Here is a 26,638-nt window from a genome sequence, read left to right as displayed (position 1 = left end):
CAGCACTGTAACTTTAACATTCAGCTTGTTATTTCATACCATATTTTTGGTCTGTCTGTAACAGAAGTCCTGAAAGATTCAGAAATTTCTAAGTGAAATGGAAATCTGTGTCTCTGCTCAGCCGTACCGGAGTGTGGGGGCGGATGGCTCTCAGAACCGGCCGTTGCACAGCACAGACTCCAGCGAGGAACTCACTGCATCCCAAAACCATGAGAATAAAGCCAGAAGAGGCACAAAGAGATGATGGAAAGCATCCAATTTAGCCCAGCGGAGGAGGTTACTGCTTGTTAGCTGCCACAGGCTGATGAACGGCCCAGCCTGTCACACACCTTCGCTAAGCAACAGCCCCTCTGAAAACCAGAAGCAACCCACTCACCATTTAACACCTGCGTGACCTCTGCATCGTCATTCAGGAATTGGGCGAGCGAAGAGCTCAGCTCGCTCTCCGCATCGTCACTCTCATCAGATGAAACAGCATCTCCATCCTGCTGGGACAGCTCAGCTTCTTCATCTAGAAACTGCCTTGCTGCCTTCTAAAAGAAAAAACAGACAAACCAACCGTTACGTGGAAGCTGCCTCCCAATTATTTTGTAACTTATATATCTAGTTTTACCCATTTTATTTGCTTTCAAAAGTCTGTTTTGATTTAGATGTGCTGGATTAGTCCCAGCCCAAGTCCACTAGAAAGTTCAGACTTGGCACTGGTTTGCCGCCTTCTGTCTGGGATTCAGGACGAATTGTTTCATGAAGCCATCAGAAAACGCGACTCATTATTGAGAAAGGGCTTTTCTTTCAGGGCAGACGTGGCACCTACTCATGAGCTGCAGCACGGGAGACGTGACACAAAGCTTGGTACTAAGTTCCATCAGACACAGGCAACAAAGCATTCACAACAGTGTACAAGGAAACAAAGCCAATGGCTTCAGGAAGATGTTCTGTCAGAGATACTCTATGTTAAGCTAACTTTTCTCTTAGCATTTCAGCTACAAAGTACTGAAGTAAAACATGGGGGAAAAACCCCCCCCCCCCACAAATTATTTTTTATCCAAATTACTCCAAGAGAATTGTTTGCCTTCAAAATATTTTGGAAAAAAAAAGCACAATGCTGTAAATTTTAGTTCAGTACAGGGAAGACTGGAGCATCTCGTGCTACAATAAGTGACATCCCTGACTTTCAGATTTCCCCGAGTCCTTTAATGGTTTGCTTGCAGCAGTCAGCAAGCCTGAAAGCCAGGCACTATTAACAGCTCCTTTTCTAGAGCAGTTTTGATTATTCTGAACCACGCTGGGGTCATCTGTTTACAGGAAAGAACTCCCAACGCTATTACCAATTAGCCTTAATCCTTCTCGCCATGAAGGACGGCGCAGAGGCCAAACCTCACAGCGGGAGAAGAGCCGTGACACCAGAAATTAACAGCCAAGGGCCGGGGCATGCTCAGGAAACAACAAGCTCCCAGGTTCTTCAATTATTTACTGAATCTCTGAGTTGGGTGCCAGCAGCTATTTGGATCTCTTGGCCTCCTCTCCGTCCCCATTCCAGTACTGCGGGTGTCCTGTGCGCTCGCCGCCGGTGGAGCACAGCGCGGATCACAGCGCCCTGGGTCCTGCGCCTGCCCCGGCTCTGAGTCCTCGCACAGGCATGGCCGGGGTGCTGAGGGCAGACAGTGCGCGAAGGCGGAGCGCACGTGGGACACGCTCTCCATGAACGCTTTGGTCTCACCAAAAATGCTTAAACAGAATTGAAAATTGGATTTTTTGTCTACCCCATTCTTTGTATTCCAGAATATAAAACACTGATGCTATATAGAAGTCTCCGCAATGAAGATTATCTTTAAAATATTAAAAATATCCAACATAATCACAGAATCCCAGAATGTGAGGAGTTGGAGGGCCCTGGAAAGCTCATCCAGTGCAATCCCCCCATGGAGCAGGAACACCCAGATGAGGTTACACAGGAAGGTGTCCAGGCGGGTTGGAATGTCTGCACAGAAGGAGACTCCACAACCCCCTGGGCAGCCTGGGCCAGGCTCTGACACCCTCACCCCAAACAAGTTGCTTCTCACATTTAAGTGGAACCTCCTGTGTTCCAGTTTGCACCCATTGCCCCCTGTCCTTTCACTGGTTGTCGAATAATGTGCCCCAGAGCCCTGACAACAGTAACTTCTGCCTAGTAGACCACATCCACACATATTTAAGAGCTTTTCACCTTACTGTGAATATATGATTCTGGCCCTGCATGGTCTCCTGCATCCATTCCTGGTGCACTGACAGACTCAAGGGTAAAACACAAAGTTCAGGTTTAAGCTTTGGGGTCAAGGGACCATTTCTGTCTTCAGATGTTCAAAGTTGAGACCATCAGAGAAGGTGGTAAATTCATACAATCAAATATCCTAATAGTGTTGGTTCTGGCCAAGTACCTGAACCTCCCGAGTCTGATTAATCCTTGAGTATCTTTACGTGTGATGTAAATTGTGACTTTGCTTCAGAACACCATTATGCGGGGCCTTGCAGGTTCCTCTGAGAATCGGGCAGAGGATGTGAAGATCGAGATCGTTATCCAGCGTTTCAAGATTCCATTTCAAATGTTTGCAGCAAACTTGTGTGGAATTGCTACGAGCCTCGACACTCCTAAACCATGGCCTACAAAATAAACGAGTGCCTAACTGCATGCCTTCTACAATACAGCTGTATCAGATCCTACAAAGGCTGTAAAATAGACAGAAGCTCCATTTTTCACACCACAAAATACACACGAGCTGTGTATTTAAATTACACAGAATGAGTGACTCGATGACAGTAAATGTTCACCTTCGGTATGTGAAGCCAGGGCTCAACACTTCTGGCCTCTTTGGGGTTTTTAAAATTTAAATATAGAAAAATTACAGAATACTTTCAGTTATTTCTTGCAGTTTGAACAGAGAGCAGAGTCTCACTAAGTGTCTGTCTCTTTTTTGGTTTTCTTTGGCAACGTGCTGTTCATGCCCAAAGACACATTTCTTCTAACGCGGGTTTTGCACCATCGCCAACGTGCACTTACATACACACACACAACAAAGCACAGCCCTTATCTGCACTGCAGCTTCCACGGAAACGGCTCCAAATGGGACCCCCAACATCCCAAGACACCCAGCATCACATACCTTGTATGTAAAACCGCTCTTGACCTTCAGCCGCTTCACACATCTCAGCTGCTTTTTGTTCCAGCTGCTCTTCGTGGTCCCGCCGGAGCTCTTGTGAAGATCCGCACTGTCATCGCTGGACGCGTCCGACTAGAGGAACACGGCGCAAACGCCAATTAATAAGACCCAAGCAAGCAATATATTAATTACACAGGCATTCTCCTACATCTTTATAAGCAATATTTTAATTGCACAGGCATTCTTCTACTTTTTTTTTTAAGCAACGCGCGATTTTTGTGATTGATTCATTACAGCAAAATAATGCAACGATGCTAATCATCTTATTAAATACAAAAGGAACAGAAAACCACGTTATTTGGAACAAAAGTCAAGTCGAACACAACATGGACCTTTTTTTTAAATCCAAAGCTTTGTGTGGGAAAGGTGATTTGCCTGTGACAATAATTCACTGCCACACAACAACTCCAAGTGCATCTCGGGAGACGTCAGGAAGGAACTGTGAGGAGGAAAGCAATTACACTCTGACCTGCCTTAGGTCAGCTGGCATTAAGTGTTTTTAATGAGAACACTTGCCTACCGACTGCAGAAAGAGGGAATGTTTAGTATATACTCCACGAGTGAGTCTGTTACTTCTCTCCTGTCTCACCCCAGCACTCACTAACCATGTTAAGCAGGTGTCGACGTTTCCTGATGGGCCGAATCGGCGATTCGAAATCACTGTCGTTCATAACCTACACAAACAGAAATCAGGATAATTGCAAAGAGGATTTATGTTTTCGTGTTTCACTTGTCATTTTCTTGGGTTTTTTTGCTAAGACTCACATCAGGAGACTTCAAAACATTCATTTGTTTCCTATTTTTCTTCCGGCAAACGATCTCCTCTTCACTCTCACTGCTGGTTCCTGCAGAACAAATAGTAAACAGCGTTCAGAAGAAAATGCATTGCTCACAGTACAATACTGCTATAACTGAGCAATCAAAATCTGTCTCTCTTGTCAAAGTACCTGCAAAGGAGATTACTTATTGATCTACGTGGCAAATACTGTTCTCTTCAGCCCTGTTAATCAAAAGAAATAATCTCCAGCTGGGATGAACAATAAATCTCCTTCCCCAGCGAGTCTGGCTGGAAGTGATTGCCCACAGGCAGGCACAGAGAAAGGGAAGGGAAAGGAACGGGGAGAAGCAGCCCTTACAGTTGAGTAAGAGTTGCAGTTCTGGAAGCGTTTTGTAACACAGATCCCTTTGGGAGCCTGAAACAAAGCCAGAACTCATTACAACAGCCTCTTCCCAGCTGCTTGTCACACACCTGCAGCCTTTGCTGCTTTTCAAAGGAAACGAATGAAAGGTCGTTATGAAATACATGAAATCCAGGATCCTCGTCACGTTCTGCGGGACAAACAGGGATGCTCACGGCCACGCTGGGAGCGAGCGTTGGTTCTGCCCACGTCACCCAGAGGGCTGAATTTCTTTAAGGAAATGCACAAAATTCCCAAATATTCCACTTGTACAATAACATATTTAAACACCAATAAGTGTCATTCCTACACCACCCACTGTCCGGCGCCATTTTCAAGACCTGACCAGACAAAGCCCTTAACAATCCGATTCAGGTTCAGTATTAACCCTGCACTTCTAAACCAGAATTTGTTTCTTTTTGCACTTTGGGGGTTTTTGGCGAGGTTTTTAAATTATTTCCTATTAAACAGATCACAATTTTTTGGTTTGTCAAACTAACATACTGGTTTGAAGGTGCGATGCTTCAGGAAGGAAGGTGGCAATCCATCGTCTTCAGAAAATACCATATCAGACAAATGGAAAGAAAAGGGGGAAAAGACGCTTTAGGTACCAAAAGGATTGGGTTGTGCTTTGCTTTGATGTTTAAGGACAGTAACAAAACCATTCAGAAAAACTCAAAGTGCCCTACAAATCAGACCAAGTACTATCAAGCCTGAATTACTTTGAAAGTAATTCAAGGTTACTCAGAGATAAAGACAACAAAGGGTGTGCAGATCATCTGTAAGTGACCTGTGAGTGAAGAATGATGGTCATTTATATATTGGCAATATCTGAATATATATTTTTTTATAGTCTGTTTGTCCAAATCCAGAAAAAGACACAAGGGAAGACAGAGGATGAAATAAAATAGAACAGAGCCTACAAATAGTCAATGTGTTTAACACAGCCCAGGTTTGTGCTGAAGTTACAATCAGAAAACTTTAAGTGCAAGTGAGTTGTCATGTAACTAAACCGACAGAAATCCATCGGTCGAGTTTCTGTTCCTCAGGAACAACAGGAAAACACAAAGGGATTCAGGGACCCAAGTGCGGCCCATCCAGACGGTTACACAGACAGCGGGATTAAGAAAGGGCTTTAGAGGCAGCTCCAGCTCCCACGTACTGCAGTATCACAACCATTATTCTCTTTGCCTTTCACCCTTCCCACCGAAGTCATGAAACCAAATGGGAGATCCAAAAGACACTCGATTCTCTTTGTTTAACCACAAAGACATTAACTAACCGCCCCTGTGAAATCCCCACCTTGGGCAGGCGACACCCGTGAGCTGTGCAGGGTGGTGCCTGTGGCGTTTCCAGTTCTTCCCAAAGGGGAACCAAGTGCGTCCCCAGCTGAGCTCCCCATGTCCTGCCTGCGGGGGCTGGGATCCACCTGAGCTGTCACAGGCAGCTCCGGAATGTCCTCCCTGGCTCTAGAGAACACGTTCAGAGTTCTTTTGATACCTTCACTGTTCAACCCCCTTCTACCTGTTGGGGTGGAAAGTGCAGCAGCCAAAGCTCCAGGTGACCCGCTGCCCATTGTGGCCCCTGGCCTGGAGCAGGGCCAAGTGCTGTCACCCCCGGCCCCTTCTCTGGCCCCTGGCCTGGAGCAGGGCCAAGTGCTGTCACCCCCGGCCCCTCCTCCATCACTCCTGCTCCTGCTCAGGAACGACAGTGGTGTGGAAATGTCTCTTCTCCCAAGACTTCTGCCATCCCGTTTTGGCGATGTTTCAAGTCCGGAGCTATCATCCTGTAATTTCTTTTTATCTTTAGTGGATTTAACATCTACGTGACTCCCCGAGGCACCATTTAATTTTCTGGTATTAGTATTTATATTTTCTTCCAAGATTTCGTTCTCAGACTCTTCGATGGAAAATCCCAGATCAAAATTAACAGAAAACAGCTCTTGGGAGCAGTCACAGAGATTGTCGTCATCGTGCAGAAGGCACTCAGTACCACCCGGCGGCCCCGCGGCTGAGGGTGCCCTGCTTGCCGGCTGCTCCGGGCAGGCAGGGTGGCTGCTCCCCCGTGGCGGCTCCGCTGGACACCGCTCACAGCCCCGCTCCGTGCCCGGCCCAGCGCCGGCACCCGGCCCGGCCCAGCGCCTGGTGCTCGGGGAAGAGCTCCCCTTCCCTGTGTCATACATGGGTCCATCCTCAAATAAATGCACACTCTGCTCTCCAACAATAACCATCTTTTTCTTGTTAATGTCAAGATCTTCTGTATCTTTTTGAACAGAGTACTCTGAGGGGTTATTTATCAGCGTGTGATTTATTGTTGGAGTTTTCTTTTGAATTTCTGTGAATTCTTCATTGTCAAATAGGCTACCGAAACTGTCATTCCAGTGAAGTTCCTCCTTGTCCTCAACAGCTGCAGTCTCAGGAGATGACACGGGTTTTGGAAAACAGGTGCTCCCAGGAGCACACAATTCACTGCTGACTTCCAGCGCGGGGTTCTCAAAGAGCTGCAGTGAACGGTCACCTTGTGATGACACAGAACAGACCCTGTCCCGCAGTCTCTCTGAATAGCTATCAGAAATACCTTTTTGAAAAGGACATATTGTTTCTTCATTTCTCATCACGTTTTCAAAATCATCGAGTTTATTCAAAGCGGGAGGAGATTGTGACAAAAGCCTTTTCACGCGGGAAAATACTTGTTCTAACCAAGGAGGCTCCTCAGATGGTTTCACAAGTGCAGAAGAGTTCACGTATGATTCAGAAAGATAAAATAAGTCAGAGGATGCAGGTGATTTCTCAGCTGTGAAGCTACTATAACCTGAATCTGCGTGGTTCGCACCTAGCGACCTACAGGCCTCATCTACAGTTTCATGTTCCTTTATCGCCGCACTCTCCTGGATTACAGCACTTGCACTGCTGTCGCACAGGTCACTGCATCCATTTAAGTCAAACGTCACCTGTAACTCCTCATGGTTTGGGCTGTGCTGGTCAGTACCTCCCAGCAGCCCCAGCCTGCTGGCTGAGCCAGAACCCGAAGCACCGGGGTCTGAAGGCAGCGTGGCCACTTCCAAATCTGCTCTGGAGGTTCTTTTAGGAGCCTTTGGTTTTGTTATTTTAAATGTGGAAAAGAATTCGCTTCCATTGTCATTGGTATCAGGTAAAAACGGTTTTACTTTCGATCGGTGTGCTACGTCTTTTCTAGATGAGCGTGCTTTCTGATCAGATGTGGAGCTGCTCACGGAAAGGTGGCTTTTATCCCTTTGAACAGTCACGTCTTCCATACGGAGGTGAGGCTGAAGCTCCAGTTCATAGCCACAGTCTCCCTGCAGACAAACACAGTGTAAAATTTACTATAAACACATACAGGCTTACAAGGATATTTAGAACAAGTGACTAATGTTTTCATACGCCTAAGGGTGACTAGAAAGGAAAAAGAGGAAAAGGAAAGCGCTTTGCGTTTAAGACCACAACCTGCAAACACAGCGTTTGCTGGCAGCAACTGCAAACCCAAACCTGGATGTTTTAGAAAGAGCAGACGATAACACAGATAAATGAAGAGACTTTATCAGAGCACCAAGGCCCAGCGTTCGGCGCCGAGCAGCTCAGCCAGGGTTCTCGGGTCAGCAGCAGCAATCACAGAACCACAGCATCACCTGCCCGTTGCCAGCACGGTGTGCGAGCTCTGCTGTCCCCAGCATTGGGGGGACCAGCGTGTTCTGAAAGGTGCTGTGAGCAGAAAAGCAATCACAGAACCACAGCATCACCTGCCCGTTGCCAGCACGGTGTGCGAGCTCTGCTGTCCTCGCCATTGGGGGGACCAGCGTGTTCTGAAAGGTGCTGTGAGCAGAAAAACCCTCATCTGAGCACAAGTGAGCCCAGAGCGCTCTGTTCTCTTCCTGCTGTCACTTGTACCTTGGCTCCTGCCATGGACAGCACATTAACAACTTCTCACCTACATACTCCGAGCTTATCTTTTGTCAGGAATGCTCATTAATCTGCTGTTCGAAAGGCACTGACCCAGGCAACCAGTGCTCTTAAAAACACACTTGAAAAGAGCACAATAGATGCTGACCTCAGTCCCAGCCAGGTATCCATATGAGGACTATCCGGACTGAAAAGCTATTTATTGTCCTTCTCACTCTCTCTTTTAAAGCAGGATTTCAAAATCAAGGCATGCAGTCTCCCCAAGGAACAGGAGGGTCAAACGGGGCTCTCAAAGCAATGGTTTCAAACACTCCTGCAGAGTTCAAACCTATTTCGCTAATGAAAAATAAAAATGGGGATGAAAGATCTAAACAGGAGATATGATTGTTATTTTTTGGCAGTTCAGTCAGATGAATCTCTAGACTTACTAATCCCTGAATTGAACACAGCACCTTTATACAGTGGGTGATAAAACTGACTCTTACAATAAGAGGTTACCTGCTCCCTATGCAAATTACATTCTCCAAAATCCAACCATATATAAGCAGGAAAAAGCAAGGTCCTCATAATCAGAACCTCCTGAACCCTCCTCGCTGAGCCGTGAGAATATTCTGAGAGCAGTTCTACTGCATCTTGTTCTGCTCATGCTGATATTCACTATTCAGACTCTGACACCCGCATCTTCCAGTCCCATCGCACCCTTCTCCAGCTCTGCCGGGGTTTCTGCAGAGGGTACAGCCGGAGCTGCCGTGACAACCTCTTACCGTCACGCTCCTTACAGGAAAACCAGGTTTGGAAAATACCCTGGACACTCATTCTGCCCCATTGCACATGGCAGAAATAACCATACCTAAAATTACTGCTGCCTGCCTTGTCTAACTGTGCTCCTGAAAACAGGATTTGCCACCGTCTTCCATGCGCTTGGAGACTGGTCATATCCTATCACAGTTTCTACGCAATAGATAAAACATCCTGCCTGATATTAACAGTGGTTTTTCACTCCTGGGAATAGTAATAAACTCAGTATTTCGAGATCACCCCCAGCTTCACAGCCAGGCCACAGAAAGGATCGTGTGCAGAATAGATCAGGAAGAATGTGCTCGGGCTGTTTCGGGAGCACAGCCAGTTACCAACCCTGTCCCAGCAATGTCCCCGTGTCCCGGTGACACCGTCTGCGTTTCTATGGGTCAGCACAGTTCAGCCACTAGAGATTCACCTCCAAAGGGCTGGGAAACACCTACTCCGCTCGTACTCCAGATGTTACAGCTGCTACACACAGCTTAGGCTGCTCATTTACAAACACATCCAAAGAAACTAAAAGGTGGGATTTTCTAAAAAGAGATCTCCAAGGAGATCCCCAGGCTGCACAGGCTGCCTTAGAGTATTAATATGAGAACACTGAAGAAAAAAAAAAATATCATGAAAGGGTTAAAGGCTGATTTGAGTATGTGCGGGTTCCAAATAATGAGCTTCCCTCAAGCTTGGTCAAGAGACAGAATCAAGAGACAAGCGTTTGTATGAAATCAGAGGAGTAACAAACACCAACCAACACCACCTGCTCCAATTAACTTCACAAATGTCATCTGAGCAGATTACACATTTGGCTGACGAGGTAACGGTGTTGATAACAATCTGGTTAGATTTATGTAAGTAACAATTGAAGGTTGCATAATATTCCAATTGAAGTATCCAAGCATCACAAGAACATAACGTATATTAAATGGATTAAAGACTGATTAGCTGCCAGACCACTAACCCTATTGAAGCACAAGTAGGCGATGCTCTTGCCACCCACACACTCCTAAGAGGCACAGCACCGATTGTTCTTGGCTCTGTATTGTTCTGCATTTTTTAAGTAGCCCATAACTAATCAAATCTGCAGGAAAAGATGAGGGTTATGAGTAGGCGAAAGGATAATTCAAATCCCAGCTGGCCCAGAGGTGGAACAGATAACAGTAAATCATTTCATACGGTCAAGCACCTTATCTCCATACTGAGTAAGTTAGTAGAAGCTATAACGGACAATAGAATCACTGGATGAATCTTCTTCAGAAGTGCCAATATTGCTTTTGAAAACAAAACCACCCCTTACAAACCCAACAGATTTATTTGAAGAGACCGAGAAGCAAAACCATGGAGATGCTCTCAGGCCAACCACCCTCCCGCTTTCTGAGAGCCTGTCCAAAATCCCTGCCAAGATCCTTAGAGAAACCTCGACAGAGAGCAAAGTGGGGAACTTCTTGCACGGATGAGTAACTGGGTGCAACACAGAAAACAGGAGCGAGGAATTGTCACAGCAAAGAACTTCATTAGGCCAGGGCGTGTGCCCATCGCTACGTCCTGACTCGTGTAGGGAAGAAAAGCCGGGGCCAGCGGAGCGGCCAGAGGACTAATTCAGCATCCAGAACTAACTTCAGTAACCTGATTTCAGGCTTACATGGAGTTATATAACTGTTCTGGTTCAACCGAGTCAATCAAAATACTTTCCCCCAAACAAAACACCTTCTCCCAGGGAGTCTGCTTAATACTGATGGAGCCAAAGGACAGAATTATAATTGCCACATGTTAGCCTGAATGTGTGTGACTTGTAGGAGCTACCTGGTCAGCTCTCCCAGAACCTGGTACGCTCCGGTGTACCCAGGACTCAGTAAATAGGTCATGCAAGAGCAGAACAGGCAACTCGCTTATGCTGCTGCACTAAATCAATGACCCTGCCTAGGATTACTGATTCGATCTAAAAAAAACAACACGTTTTCAAGATAGAAAATAAAAAGGAAAAGCACACCCAAGATATTAATATTTTCAGTTCTAAACTATAAACATATGTATATGCACACACATACACTCTGTTTTCTAGTATTTAAATTTAAGGCGTCCATTATCAAAATCAAAATTAACCTCTCTCTTCTCATAAGCTGCTGTGGATGTACATCTAACGAGATTCAGATGTTTGCCAAAACTCTGGTGGTTTTACTATTTACAAGTGAAACGGTAAGTCCGTAAACAGCTACAATCTCTATTTTAACAGTTCTGACTTCTGTAATCAGAAGCTCGATTGGCACGGAGGCAAGAGCAGCAGGGACCGCTGCATTTCAGTCGCTTCGGACACGCACCAGAACCTGTTTGTTAGTGCCCAGGAACCAGACTGGAGCACAAGGACAAACCCCCAAAAGCTGCTTTAACCCAGGGACTCCTATCGGAGCAAGAAAAGCATGGAAATGAAGACATTCCAGAGCGCTCCTTCCCCAGAACAAGCCCTTCTGAGCTTATACTGGCTAAGACTACATCTGCAATGGCCCTGAGGGCAGCAGATGGACTTTCCCTAACACAAGATATGAGCATATGACATATTTTGATTATCATATCATTTTTTCTGCTTTTTTTTTATATTCCTTCCTCACTGATCTCTAAAATTCTAATCTCTTTTTCTGAGTAACAGTGATCATTAAACTAATGTTTACACAGAAGTATCCAAAAGAATTCCTTTCTGGCAAAAGCAGCTTTCGCCTCCATTCAACTTGGAACTTCACCGAGTTTTCAGCCCAGCTCTTTGGGAAATGTTGCAATGCTTTCATGGCCATCTTTTAGTTTTATTGCAGTAAAAATGATCACTTTTCCAAACCATTTACACATCGGCTAAAGGACTTTCCCGCTGCTGTGATTCGGTGCGAAGCTCCCTGCACCGGAGTCCAGGCCGTTATTGATACCGCTCAGGAACTGGTTAGTGAGCAGATTAATGGATTCCTCCTACTCCAGAAGATACTCCGGGGGAAGGAACACTGTCAAAAACCCTTTTAGGAAGTTCAAGTATATTATATGAGATGACCTTTAAACATATATGTAGTTGAGTGCTGAAGGAAGCCTAAGGGACACAGAAACCACAATTTCCTTCTCCAAAGGCTGCGATGTTTCCCTTCCTAACGGTCTCACATTATTGATACCCAACTGCCATCAATACACACAAATTTCCATGAAAATATGGGTAGCAAAGCATTCCTGCAATAATCTCCTAAGCTTGCTGCATTTCCATATGAATACTGGAAATACATCCAAGCAGACAACAGGATCCCTGCATTTAAAAGCAGTTTTTCAACTACAGTAGCAGTTCGGTGTCCTAAATAAATGAGATTATATTGCCCTAAACTTTATAATATTATAATAATGCACCGATGACAAACAGTTATTAAAATATTATGATCTCTCCAAACATAAATGTCTTCAAAGGCATTTGGTGTATAGCAGCTCCTGCAAGAGTTCCAGGACTATAGGAATGGATTATTGCCAGTTAGCACTTGGCACGCCTACTGTAAACGTTCTGCCAAACGAGCCGTCTGTCAAAGCTCAAGGAACAACCGACCCATTATTCACATACATAAATATTTTGACAGCTTGTGAAAAGCAGTATATAGCAGCGTTAAATCCAGCAAGCTAAATGCAAAATGACCGTGCACGTGCACACACCTCTAACCAAACAACCCAACAGCAGAGCAAACCCACGGGAGGCACCAGGAGCACGAGTCCCCCCCGCGCCCAGGACTCTGCTGACCGGCACATCGGGAACACGCGGAGCAGCCACAGAGACCCACAACCGGCCGGCAGCTGCTGCCATAGTGCTACCCTGTATACCCCAAAATAAGACCTAGCCCAAAAATAAGCCCTAGCATGATTGTTCAGGATTTTTGAGGATACGCAAAATATAACCCCTACTCCAAAAATAAGCCCTAGTTAGGGTTCATTTTAAAAAGTCTATTTAAAGTGTCCAGGCAGCTATACGTTTAAATAAGTAATCAGTTTTGGAGCAAAAATTAATATAAGACTCTGTCTTCTTTTTGGGGAAATAGGGTATATATACCACAGCACAGAACGCACAGGAAGCTTCTCTTGCCTGCAGACTTAAGCTGGCGATCCTGTATCACATACTTGATGTTTTATTTGGTTTCCATCAGATGTAACACCATGGCACGTTTTCCAGAAAACTGTGATCGTTGACTTGGGGGGAAAGAATATCTGTGGCTGGTGTGCCCGAGCCTGCGGCACAACGGGTACGGGAGGATTTCATGGAGCTCTGCGCACAAACACTGAGTGAACACAGCAGATACACCATCAGAGATCAGTACGAACACTGAGTGACCCCAAAACACAGCAGATACACCATCAGAGATCAGTACAAACACTGAGTGACCCCAAAACACAGCAGATACACCGTCAGAGATGAGTATGAACACTGAGTGACCCCAAAACACAGCAGATACACCGTCAGAGATGAGTATGAACACTGAGTGACCCCAAAACACAGCAGATACACCATCAGAGATCGCTATGAACACTGAGTGATCCCAAACCACAGCAGATACACCATCATGAATTGCCACCGCTCAGCCCTCCCAGGTGCCACACAACGTGCTCAGTCCCACTGTCCTTGGCATAGACACCCCAAACCCTCTGCCTCCTCCTGCTTCCTTCTCGCTGTAAGCACAAAACCCCACAGGATCATTACAAACAGAAAGCACCTGCAATTAAGGGTCTGAACAATCTAACCCAGGTCTCAATTAGCATTCAGGCTCAAATCATTTGGCAACAAGAATCAATACGGCCCAGAGAAACGATATGGAGCACTGAGACCCTCACTCTTGCAGGTTGTTCCCAACAGCCACCCGGCTCAGAACGAACCTCCAGCAAGGAAACCCAGCAGGTTGGTTTGTGTGAATGAAGAATGGGCCAGGTCACCTCTGCACAGCTTAGAGAATCCCAGGCCATGGTATTCGCTGTGATTATCTGCTCACGGCTGTTCCAGATCCAGCGCCAAAACTGCAAACTGGAGCCAGCAGCCCCCAGATCCCCAGCCTGCCTGCCACAAACACCCTGACTAAGCGGCGTTTGCTGCCTTCAATTATTTGTTGCTGCTGAGGAATTCTCGCCATATCTCAGGTCAGGATTCTAACCAGACACCGCTGGCAATGAGGGCCTTTAAAAACAACCTACAAAAATTGTACTTATTTGAGCCCTTTTTAACTTTGCACTCAGTGACTCCTGGAAAAGTCAGAGCTGGCTGGAAACCCTGCATTTCACCCCTAAACCAGTCTGGTTTAAAACTCCCAGCTCACAGAAAGCCTTTGTGGGTGCTCTGGAATTTCAGGGTACCCTGGGAACATTTTCATGCTGTCAGGCATTCCACCTGACGGAGCCTTCAAGGGAACCCAAGGCAGATGCCAATGACAGATGATTTTAGAGGCAGCTATTCCAGGTTCATCTTGTAAACCCCATTTCCCAAGGTGTTTGTACCAGAGACTACTGGGGTGAAAGAGACGATTCTTCTAAGAGGAGTCTCTGGGTTTTCTTTTGTCTAAGGAGAGCAATTGCTCCGAGTATAAGCTCACGTTGGCAGGTTTGAAGTGGGACACTGACGCTCCCACATTCAACACTGTCACTTTTTAGAAGTCATTAAGAATTGCCTACCACCCAGAAAAGCAACGCACTTGCACTTCAGATTCCCCATCACTTATGCTCAGAAACACGGACCAACAGCATGTCAATCAGAGTGATTACTTTGCCCTGACCTTGTTTCCAAACAGTACAGTTTAATTTTCAAAAATGCTTCAAAGCTATTGAATTATTTTGCATCAGGACGACTTGATTTGTTACCATGTTACACAAAAATCCCTGCTCACAGCTCACAGAAAATCCAGCCCCATCTGCCCGGCACGCGTTGCTGTAGCAATAAAGCCAGGCCGGCATTAAAGGCTTTGCTGCAGGGGGTGTGCCCGGCGCGGGTTCATGGCTGCGAGCTCTTCTTCTCTATTTTCTTTCGATGGGGCCAACTTCTTCTCTAAGTTTGCATATAAATACAAGATTAAAAAAAAAAATCCCAAACATTTTCACTTCATCTGTTTAAAAATATCTAAGGCTTCTAATGGACTTTGTTAACCTACTACACAAATCACAACTGCACAGAAGCTTGTTTGGAGTCACTGAACAAGTAGAGGGCAAGGAAAGCTCCACATTGGTGAATTCCTGAGCTTTCTTCCCTAACAGAAACCACCCATAAAGAACACACCAAAACCTGAGCTGCCTCCTATCGACTTATTACAAATCTCTCCATGAGATTCTTCCCAATATATAATTAGTTTCATCAGAAACTTCTGGATCGTTTGGTTATTCATAGTAAAATAACGATCTGCCCGGTTTTGTATTCTGTCCCTCAGTAGGAAAATAATCAATAGAGCTATGGTTTGAAGTTCGATATCTTAGTTATTCAAGGGAATAGCTTTGACTTGAATTTGTCTTAAATCTGTCTGCTGTTCGGAGCTGTAAATTAACATCAGCCAGACCAGCAGTGGCACATTTGGCAATACAATATGTACAGCAGGAACCCGGGTGCACCGCACATCCATGCAGAAACCTTTGAATCACAGCTAAAACAGTTCATCCTTCCATCCACTTATCTTCATACAAGACTAACATTTCAGGCAGATTTTTACAGGCTTAACTTCTGCTAAAGGTCAATTTACCGGAGGCTGAAGTAATGTCCCTTGATGCTATTGTGCTAATTAACAGTAACGCTTCCTACGATTTAAAAACACATCCAAACCAAAGCAAGCTGCTGGTAAAGCAAAGCTGCTGACACTGAAACTTGCTGGAGAAACAACCCTCCCCAAGACTGCCCGGGCCAAAGGAGGGTGCACCGACCGAGCTTAAAGCCCCAGCAGCCCGAGGGGTGCGCTGTGTACCGGGGAGACCCCGGCCCAGCGCAGCTCGAGCTCAAACGCACCCACAGAGCGAGGACCGCAGCCTGGACAGAGCCGCCTGGGTACACCTGCCCTGGGCACCGCGCGGAAATCCAACACCCTGCCTGCCAATCCCTGCGCTTCTCGAATTTTGCTCTACTTTTGTGGTTTAATTAATATTTTATTCTAAGAACAAGCACTTTACAATACGAAACAAATAAAACCAGTGTAGTAGTTACTGTCAAAGTGAAGCATCCACGCCTTCCCATCGCTCTGGCCATGGGCAATGTGGCAAAGCTCGCTTTATTTTTTAAAGATCCTGATGTAAACAATTTTAAATGCGATAGTGTTGGGAATATTATATCATAAGAAAAATCTAAATTCTGAGATTTGAATGCTACGTGAATATTACGTTTACACTAATCTTAAGTTTGAAGTGCAAACTTCAAATCAAGCTGGGAAGAAAACACTCAGGCTGTCAACAGCACATCTCCATCAGCTTATAGAATGCACAGGGATGAAGAATTTGAGACCTTTCATGTAAGCAGCTTTGTGGGCAAGAGAAGCGCAGTGGATATTGTTCCCCTTGACTCTAGCAAGCCTTCTGACACACACTCATGGCTGCACCCCTGAGAGATGGTTTGAACAAATGGACAACAAGCGTGGGTGGAAACTGGCTGGACCCCCATGATTAAAGCATTGTGAGGACTGGGGTGAAGACCCACCAGTGGCTCAATGGGACCGTTTCTCAGAGGCTTTTTATTACTGACCTTGACTACAGCACAGAGTGCACCTCGAGTAACTTTGCAGATGATAGCAGGTGAGAAGAAGCAGGTGACACGCTCGAGGGCAGAGCTGATGTCCAGAAGGTCCTCAACAGGATGACAGCAATACGAGACAGCGCTGTGCCCTTCTGCAACAGAGACCATCACACCTGGCTCCACGAGCAAGAGTCACCAGCAGGGCAAGGACAGCAACTGTTCTCTGTTCATCATCTGTGAGACCACACCTGGAGCGCTCAGGCTGGTTTTGGGCCCCGGGTACAAGAAATATCTCGGACTGGATCGAGTCTGGCAGAGGTGGCCAGAAGTGTCACAGGGCTGGAGCACGAGGATGTACAATCACAGCATCATTTAAGTTGGAAGAGACCCTTAAGATCATTGACTCCACCCACGAGCTAACCCTGGCACTAACCCATGGACAAGGCAGCTCTGTTCAGTCTTACAAAGAGAGGATCTTGCTGCCATCTTTATCTAGAGGGAGAGCAGAGGGCAGGCGGAGCAGGCTGCTGGAGGGACACCATGGGCACAGCGTCAAAGAAGGGAAAGTTCTGACCACAAGGGTGATCGAACGCTGAGCCAGGGGCCCAGAGAAGCTGTGGGATTCCAGGCCTGGAGAGCCCGAAGCCGTGACTTGCGGAGGTGCCGGCCACGCGACCGGCACGGGCCCTGGACTGGAGCATGGAGCTCCACGGGTCCAAACTGAACTGCTCTACGGTAACAGCGACGGCCCTCGAGGCAGCATTCACTAGCAGAAATGGTTTAGAACCAAGATGTTTAAAAAATATATCTTCTACACTGAAAGGTTCTTCGGTCTGATTTACTGTATAATTCTACACATCTTTCTCTGTATGTGTTTTCTGACTCACCAGAACTGAAGCTGTAGGAACACTGCATTAGGACAAGACTGGTAGTAACAGGAAACCAAACCCACCTCCCCCATACTCGCACGTGCTCTCACGTTAGCAATATAGATGGTTGTTCCCTTCCGAACTGCAGGGCAAGGGGATTTTGTTGGTGTGATGTTCCTGGTGAGTCAGGACTGCTGCAGTGTCCCCACTTCTCCACCGGACGGGTGACACGTCACCCGCTGCCCTTCCGTATCCTGCCTTGGGAAGGCTGTCCGCGCCTTTCTGAGAAATCTAGGGTGGCTTAAGAAGATATTAATAAAACTCGTGTACAAGAAATCACCCTCAGTGCCGACAAAATAACGTTGCATCTTTGCTTTTTGTGAAACAATTATGGCGAAGGTTGATGTCCTTGAACCTTGACAATTTGGTTTAGACATAAGGAGGAGGCCAACAAGCACTGAAGTTTAAAAAGGGGGTGTAGTGCTGATTACAGCTGCTGCCTGGTCAGCCTTGTCAGCCATGGCCAGAGTTGCTGCTGGTGCTTTGCTTTTTCCTAGAGTTCAGCAGGGCATGTGCCACGTTGTCAGCTCTCGTATTCAGGGAGTCATCAGAAGGTGTCACGCAGCGTGCCAGTGGCACCCAGTTATGTTTTCTCTCCTAACTGATGAGAAAGTTCAGCGTCTCCACCTATGACTAGTTAAGACAGATCAGAGAAAGCTGGCTGGAAATCAATCCAGATGACGCTCGGAACGTTGAGCTGGGAGGCAGCTGAATAACAGGCAGTCCCCGTCTTCTGAGTGCAAGAGCGTTACCAACAAAGTATCACAATCCAGCTTTTAGCTGTCAAATTAGAAATCGTGAAAGCCAACTGTTGATCAGTTGTCATCAGTGAATAGCCGTATCCCTTCCTTTCTGACGCAGATATTCCAGCATTTTCCAAGAACGCGGCCACTGTTTGCAGGTTCTCTGCCGCGCTGCAATGTGCTGAGGTACCTGAAGGGAGCTGGTGTGCTACAATGGCACGTGTCACCGCCAGCAGGGCCACGCAAAATGCGATGGCCGCAATGTAAAAAGGCAGAATTTGGGGTCCTTCCTGTTGCAGGGCCATCCTGAGCTCGTTACCCGCGGGGAGCAGAGGGAGGTGAGCTGGGCTGTCTCACTCCCACCTCTGCAAAAGCTTGTGAAAGCAAACACAATATCTGTTTCGCTTGTAATTTTTGCCACCTGCTTGGGCAGAGTTGGGGGAGAAGAACGAAGACTCGCTCGGTGACTAACGACTTTGCTCTGTAAATCATTTTAAGGGTGCCAGATGTTGGTTTAGCACCTACAACTTTGAAGGTGCTTGGGAACCCGAACAGACTGCTGGTACCAATACACCTGCACAAGAGGAATCTAAGTCACGGATGCTTCAAGTGCCCGGTCTGGGGGTGAGGAGGAGAGTCCTCAATTAGGAGAGCAATTCTAACCTTTTTAAGCATTTCTTTGCCCCTCGGCTTTCTCAGCTCTCTGAGCTGCCCCCAAGGCCTCTGGCAGCGTGTTCAACCCCAGCTCGGAACACACTCAACAAGTCAGGAACGCCGTTGTTCGGTGATGAAGTGCGGGAGCTTATCTGAGCTCTGCAAGTCTATTTACAGCTCTCCATTACTACACTCTCCTAGCAAGGAGCACAACTACAATGTCTCTATTCTCGTCTTTGATTAGTCCGGTTATTCAGGAAACTGGCAGCTTAGCAACAGATTCTGATGACCTAGAAAACTTCAACACACTAAAAAGCAACATGTGTGGAACACAGAAGAGCTGAACTGGAGGAGAACACAGCGCAGTGAACAACCGAAGCCTTCAGGTACTGTCCACAGAGCCTAATCCACGCACGTTTTCTTGTATGCACCTTCAATTATAAAGGCATGTCCGCTCCCGTAACTGTTAGCAAACACAATTCTCATCTCCCAAATGTTTTTCATCCATGCTTGTTTGACTGCCCTCCTCTCAGCCTTTAATTCCCAGGAGCTATTAGCTTTTCAATTAAAGCTTTTACAGAAAACAACCCAAAAAGCCTCAAAACACAACCACCTTAAAACATGCAATACATTCCTGCATAGTTTCTATGGGATGTGTTTAATGTACATACATGATATGAAATTATTTCCAATGCCTATTATGCTCTGGAATAATTTGGCTACATAATTCTTGTATTTAATGTCTTTTTTGTAAAAAATGGATACTTAGATCCAATAAAACAAGAATGATTGATGGGTGGGTTTTTTCTCTTTAAGGCAACACTACCTGTGTTTAAACGACGTTGGGGGAAAGGATTAAGAATTCCAGGATACCAGGAGGAGACACGTTGAAAGCGATTAAATCCACATGATCCGTTTCCCAATGCCCGAGCCAGCCCCAGGCAAACACGTCCCCACTTTCTGCTGAGCAGGCAGAACTAGAGCCATCGTTAATGTTCAATACTCTAACGGGGCATGTTAACAGCAGACACAGACACCTCACCTGTTTCAGTCTCATCAGCTCTATCATTTCCATAACGCTGATAAAGTGGCAGCAACGATCCGAGTGATCGACCATGAACGTAGGGAAAGGACGATTCTGCCAAATTCTCCATTCGGACAAGGAAAGCTCATGAGTCGCTTTGTCTTCATGCTGCTGCGGCTTCAAAGTAAGGTTGGTAATGAGATTTTAATCAAGAAATGCTTTAGCAAAACTAATGTCTACTTTTCTGGCAGGGACAACAAATACTCCGAATGTAGAACATTATCTAAACTTTACCACAAGGGTTTAAGTCAGGTCTAAAATAAAACCAATTCCGTGCTTTGTGTTGTTACGACTTTCAATAGAAGACAGCTCAGTTTCAGTGCTGAAATTACACAAAAGCTGCTCATTTTTTCACCGAATCAAAAAAGAGCTTGGAAAACTTGAGCTTTTCTTTCCGTAACATGTTTATATTTACATAAACAAGGGAATAAAAATGTGGGGCAACAACACCTTCATGAATACAACATCCTGCATGGACCGCTTCGGAAAGGAACATAACTTCATGGATGCTGAGAGAATTTTAAATGCATTTTTCATTTACAGACCCAATCTCAAAGACCCATATCAAGCATCTAATTCCTAAATTCTCAACCTCAAAAACCTACCTATAATTCCCATTTTTAACACAGACCTCCTCCAAATCCACAGCCAGCTCGGTTACTGAGGGCTCTGTTAGCTTTGTCAGCTTGGTTACGCAGGGCATCCCTCAGGCCTCATGGTGAAGCAACGTCACATGCAGGTTAAACTCACCGATACCTCTTCCAGGTTTTCCAAGGTTTCAAAACGAGTTCGGGGCAATATCGGTTCCTTTATTCCATCACTCTCCTTAATCCTGTAAAGTCTGTCCCATATTTCAAATTCCTCAGCCGACAGAGACCAGTTCTCACGGCACTGTACTTGCTTTTGGCCTATAAGGGGAAAAACACCGGGAAAATGTTCCCTACTTTAAGAAAAAGCATAAACAGAATAAAAAGAACTTGATACAATACCAGTCCAAAGAAAAAATACCTTCTCTGTGCCACAAGCAGAACCAGATATAGGGAATCTAATGTCAGATACAAGTGTTAAAACAGTGTTGAGTGTGTTAGAATTATGGATAAATCTATCTATTAAACGATTGTTTTGGGGAAGGCTTCATATAAACAAAGATATGGACAGACAGATGTCAATAGAGAGATATACGTATTTCAAATACCTATCGGCCATGCAGCCAGTGTAGCAAACACGGAAAGTTTACGGCTTCAATTTCTAAACGTGTCTCGGGGACCTCGGGGAACAAATTGCAAATAAGCCCTTTTTTTTTTTAAGTTACTCTTTCCATACTGGAAGCAACATTTATTTGTTAAGACAAAAATATCTGTCATTTTTGAATCAATGTCCTCTATTGAGGCACCACGAGCACAACGCCAGGTAAAACCAAACTAAAGCCAAGGCCCTGGTGCCGCTGGCTCTGAGCACGGACACCCTGGTGACAATGAGGAGACAGGGCAGGTTTAGGCAGTCAGCACTGCCCACGCCTGACCACCACAGCGGCCAGCGGGGCCAACAGCGAAGGAGCATCAGTGTCAGGAGTGTGGTAAGAACGTGGTTGCTTCCAGCCCAGCTGGGAGAAGCTTGGAGAAAAGCAATGTAGTTAATGTGACAGTCACCCTGCAGACAGCATTTGGGATCAATCCGCAGCCACTGCCCTTTACTGAACTAACGCCACCTCTCAGCCCCCTCAAGCTGCCCCGCCAGAGACTTTGTGTGCACGGGACGGTGTGACAGCGTCTGTTAGAGACCCCAGAGCAGAGCCCTCATGGTTCAGAGGTCAAGTTCAAGTCCTGGGCATAAAGGATCTTCCACAGCTGGGAAAAGTCACCAACACCCAGTTGGTTTAAGGTCACTGTTAAAAAGAATTCAGAAGATCAACACTGCTACTACAACAGTTCTGACTTGTGCAAAAAAATGTGAAGTAGCACGCGCTTTTTTTAACAGTAATTAATGATCTTTAAGAACAATTGATGAGTTAAAGTGAAACATACTACCAAAGACAAATATATCGTTAAAAGCATTAGTGTTATTTTCCGTGTTTTTCTCCAAAACTCAAATGTTGTCCTTTCAGTTGAAGTGGGAGCAGAGCCAGAGCCAGCTCCAGCCCCAGCCCCAGCCCCAGCCCCAGGGGCAGCCAGCACTGCTCCTGCTGGCTCTGCCCGTGTTCCGACCTGCAAGGGGACACTGAAATACGGAGCGGAAATGCAAAAAATAAAGACCTTTCTTCCTCTTCTCTCTGAGATTTGTTTTGGCTACCATTACGATCAGAAGCAGCCACCTGCTCCAGACAGTAACGAAGGGGCTGAACAGGAAGCTGGCGCTCAGTGGTTTGCGAGGCGGGCACTGAACCATCCGCACAAGCACAGACCCCACACGCCCCACGTGCCTCAGCCGCGGTGGTCACCAACCTATGTCACACAAAACCCTGGTGACACTGGCCTGGGAAGCGCTATTCCCTCAGCAGGAGCTATGTTCAGCATATTATCATCTTTATGCACTGACTGCCTCGCCTTTCTGTGCGCTACAACAGACCTACAAACGTTCTAAAATGATCAAGCATGACAATTTCCAAGTATCTACAAAACTTCGCTCTTTCTTCCTATCTTATACTGTTGTTCAGGTTACCGACCATTCCAGTGCCATGTCACTATCAGCTAAAGCGCCATTTCTCTTTTCAGATTAATTTTCCCCCAAAGATATGTGCAATTCATTAATATCCCACCCTTCATTTATCCTCTTCCTCCCCTCAAAATCTTTTCGTTTTCAAGCATTTCTGGTTTATTGTCATTTCCAAAGGTGCAAGACATACTCTTCTTGTATTAACAAAAACACTAAGTTTAACTGTTGGAGCTCCAAACCGGATTTGGTACAGAACGATCACTAAACATTAAGTGACGCCTATGCCACTGGACACAGGTATATCAGAATTCTTCACAAGACATTAACATCATTAACATCATTAACATTTCCTCTTCCATTTGCAGTTGGAGTTTGACCTTCAGTCATCGACTCCATGAGAAGCTCTTTGGAGGAAGACAAGACAAAAGTCTGATTTGAAGTGCACTATTTAAGGTCAGAAGGGTGATTTGAGGATGCTGAAGGGCAAGGATGCGGAAGCAAAGCAGCGGTGAGCACGGAACCACGGGCGAGAGGTGAGAGCTGACAAACTGGCATTTCTGCTAGAGCCCCAGCCCTGGAGTGAGCGCACAGCCTGGGCTGCGGGAATAGAACAGCGTGAGAGAGCAGCTTACGGGGTGCTTAGAGAAACACCATAAGCCTCTTACCGGTGACACAGGAAAAGAGAGCAGATTTATGCTGCAGGGAACTACATCTTTTCTCTTTGGAAAGCATCCTTGAATCGCTTGGGTCATATTTCTCAGCAGTAATAAACATTTTATGCAGCTTCGGATCGACGCCTTCTGGAATCATACGCGGGCTCTGCTGGTAGAAACGAAGCGTTTTGTTTCCTGAAAGAGCTTTGTGGATACTCCGTTTGTTAGACTGGCTTTGATTGTAAGTCTGCACAAGAGAAAACAAATCATACGTTGCTGGATAGTTTTTTCACATGATTTGATCGAAAGTAGAAGAACATGTGAGTATCTCTGGAGTTTCTCATTATTTTCTGTTCTGTTATCAAGGTATTTTGATTTTTTTTCTGTTCTTCCTCAAACACAACTGAAACAGAACACAACACAAGGCCCCGAGAGCCAACCATATCCCCTTGTCTGTGGATATCGTCAGTGAGAGCAACGTAACCCACTGCTCACGGTTTTGAACTCTTAAGTTCAAGCCTTGTGGTGTGCCCCATATTCTGTAACCAAAGCAGACAGGGGAAAAAGAGGAGAGGAAGAGGAGAAGGAGGAGAGGAAAAGGAGAAGGAGGAGAGGAAGAGGAGAAAGAGGAGAGGAAGAGGAAGATAAAGCAGTAAGGTTGTATTGAAAATCTGATAACAAATACATCACAACATAGCTACCAAGTTATATTTTTTTTCTTCTTTTAAAGAGCTTCCATAGTAAAATATCCAAGTCAAATTAAATTTGAATTATCATCATTTTGCGCCCAGGTAAAACATGCAAAACAAATGTAATAAAATGTAAGGAAGTACCAAAGAACAGTGATTGTTGTTCAGGTTGCAAGCACTACAAGCTATAAACCCCTGCACAGTTTTCGTGCTCTGCACACGGATCAGAAGTAGGCACAGCGCTCGAGAGGGAAGGAACCACAGCCCTTCCCCAGGGGAGCCCACAACCTACAACAGACCCAGGGCCGATGTCAATTAGGTTACGTCAGAAACAAAGAAAGGAGGTCAAGCAAAAAAAAAAAAGGCATAAGATTATTTGTTAATGTCCTATGTGCTCCACGGCCTTTTAATTACACTCCGTTCTTATTGTGCAACAGAGAAACCGAGACAAAGATGGAGAGACTAAGGAAAGAAAGAGGATTCCCTCCCAGTGTTCCTTGTCCTAAGTCCCCGTGGCAGTTGTTTCCTTCGCCCTGCTCCACCGGGCCCTTCTCTGCACACAGCGACCTCCACACCTGCACTCTGACTGCTCCAATAACACTTCCCCAGAAGCTTTATAATTGATTTGATGTGGTTTGATTAAAAAAATCCCAGTAATGAATAGGAGACCGTGATTTACTCAGCTGCAAGTTATGTGATGGGCAAGAATCTCCACGTTGACAGATCTAGGAGCGTCAATCAAAAAAATCCAACGCCAAAACAAACCAATTAAATTTATTTCATGATCTCAAAACAAGAATCTTTAAGTAGTGTCCGACCTTCAGGACAATCAGAGCTCTGCTTCACAAGATCTCTGAGAAAATCTGAAGAACCCGGTGATCCAGCTACTTAACTGGAACTCCAGGAACGTAAGGGACCGTTTCAAAATGCCACTGCAGAGCAGTGCTTGCAGTCGTACCGCTCTTCATGAGCAGCATGAGAAAACAGCCATTTGCAAATACCATTCGCTTTTATACCTTTGAACTCATTCCTTCAAAGCAGGTTTTTCCCCAGATAGGAATCTTGGGGCTCCCATTTTGAATTAAATCCCTGCTACCTACAGATTTAAACCAGAAACTGGAATGAACGAAATAATAGCAAGACTCTACAATTTTGGGCTTACAGTTAGCTTATACCAGTCTCAGGCTTCTCTGTCACGAAAGCCGATCCAGCTCAGAACCAAACAAAAGCAGGGAAGAACAAAATCAACTTTCAGCCAAAACAGTGAGGTAGCCCTAAAAATGCCCTGCGTTCAAACAGGGGTGCACGCTGCAACGGTCAAGATGCAGTTTCCTATTAGTCCGCAACTAGTCCCGGGCAGGAGCGACGCCAAGGGGGCCGGCTCTGCCCCTCCTGCCTGCACGGCGGCCCCGGCTCCCAGCTTAGGCTGCCACTGGCCCTTTGGTTTCCCAAGGGGCAGCCTGCGCTCAGAGACGATTAATTAATTACATTGTGCGTTGAGTGCTGAGGTTCAGGAATTTAGCAAAAGTAGATTTCCACTTAAGCCGATCTCTTCAGACCTCACACGCAAGTCTGCTCGCGCTCAGTGCGCGCGGGCAGGCGCGGTGTCATCAGCAGCCCAGGGCTCCAGCCCTCGCTCTTCCACACCGCCTTCCGCACCTGGATTTGCCCAGTCCCTCTTCATCATTTACAAAATAAGCATTATTGAGAACAGAGGCTTGAAGCCCTTCGCATTGAGAAAGCGCATGTATTTCTAGAATATTGTGGGCTATTCTAGTCTCCCGCAGGGCCAGGAGTGCTCAGGATCGCTGTGATTTTAATGCACAGTCTATGGTTCCCTGGAATGGACTAAACTAGTCACTTTTTTTCGGAGGTGTTGAGGTTTGATTGCGCGGTGACAATAAAATCCTGGCAGGTGTATTGTTAACCCCCCTTCCCACTGAGGACAGGTGATCAGGAGGGAAAGAAGGACCGAGAGAAGAGAGCTGGGAAAATTCAAAATGTTTTACTAATGCTGCTGATCAAATAGAGAAAATAATCCAAACTCTCCCAAACCAATCTGGAAAGTGCCGGCAACTGCAGAGCCGGCAGCCCAAGTCCTGGATTGGACTCTGCAGCCAACCGGAGCTGGATTCAGTCTGGCACTGGCCTTGGTTCGCAGGGACGACTCGCAAGGTCCTCTGCTAATTTCGCCATAAGGAAAAGGGACGAGATCCTGGTGATCTCCCCCTTTTCTATGAAGTACCAGGTGAATGGGATGTTATACTGGGTTGGTCAGTTGTTGGTCACCTGTTTCTCGTTGCCCCTCTCCCGAGATGTCCATCCATCCTTATCAGTGACCTTGCATCCCATTGCTGTGTCTACCAAACATGGATCTGGCTTTCAGGAAAATGCAGCTGATCTGAAGCTTCAGCTGACACGCACATTCACTAAAAGATAAACCTGTTTGTAACAAAC

At 46.0% G+C, this 26,638-nt stretch overlaps 1 protein-coding gene across 1 annotated transcript in view; it reads right to left on the bottom strand.

The window, feature by feature from the left end:
* Positions 1-26,638, bottom strand: part of FANCM (FA complementation group M) — a gene marked incomplete at its 3' end in the record, with an annotated part of 62,687 nt that overhangs the window by 5,370 nt on the left and 30,679 nt on the right. The window contains exons 11-18 of the mRNA XM_080344574.1: positions 23,505-23,739; positions 20,938-21,095; positions 20,146-20,298; positions 5,678-7,691; positions 3,963-4,042; positions 3,803-3,871; positions 3,141-3,269; positions 377-533 (exon numbers count right to left, since the gene is read on the bottom strand). Of these exons, the coding sequence (XP_080200700.1) occupies positions 377-533; positions 3,141-3,269; positions 3,803-3,871; positions 3,963-4,042; positions 5,678-7,691; positions 20,146-20,298; positions 20,938-21,095; positions 23,505-23,739 (2,995 nt within the window). The remainder of the gene's footprint in view (positions 1-376; positions 534-3,140; positions 3,270-3,802; positions 3,872-3,962; positions 4,043-5,677; positions 7,692-20,145; positions 20,299-20,937; positions 21,096-23,504; positions 23,740-26,638) is intronic.

This window comes from Nesoenas mayeri, assembly GCF_963082525.1.
Source record: "Nesoenas mayeri genome assembly, chromosome: 5".
Classification (NCBI taxonomy): domain Eukaryota; kingdom Metazoa; phylum Chordata; class Aves; order Columbiformes; family Columbidae; genus Nesoenas; species Nesoenas mayeri.
The sequence above is the reverse complement of the archived record's forward strand: the minus strand, read 5'-3'. Positions and strand labels throughout refer to the sequence as shown.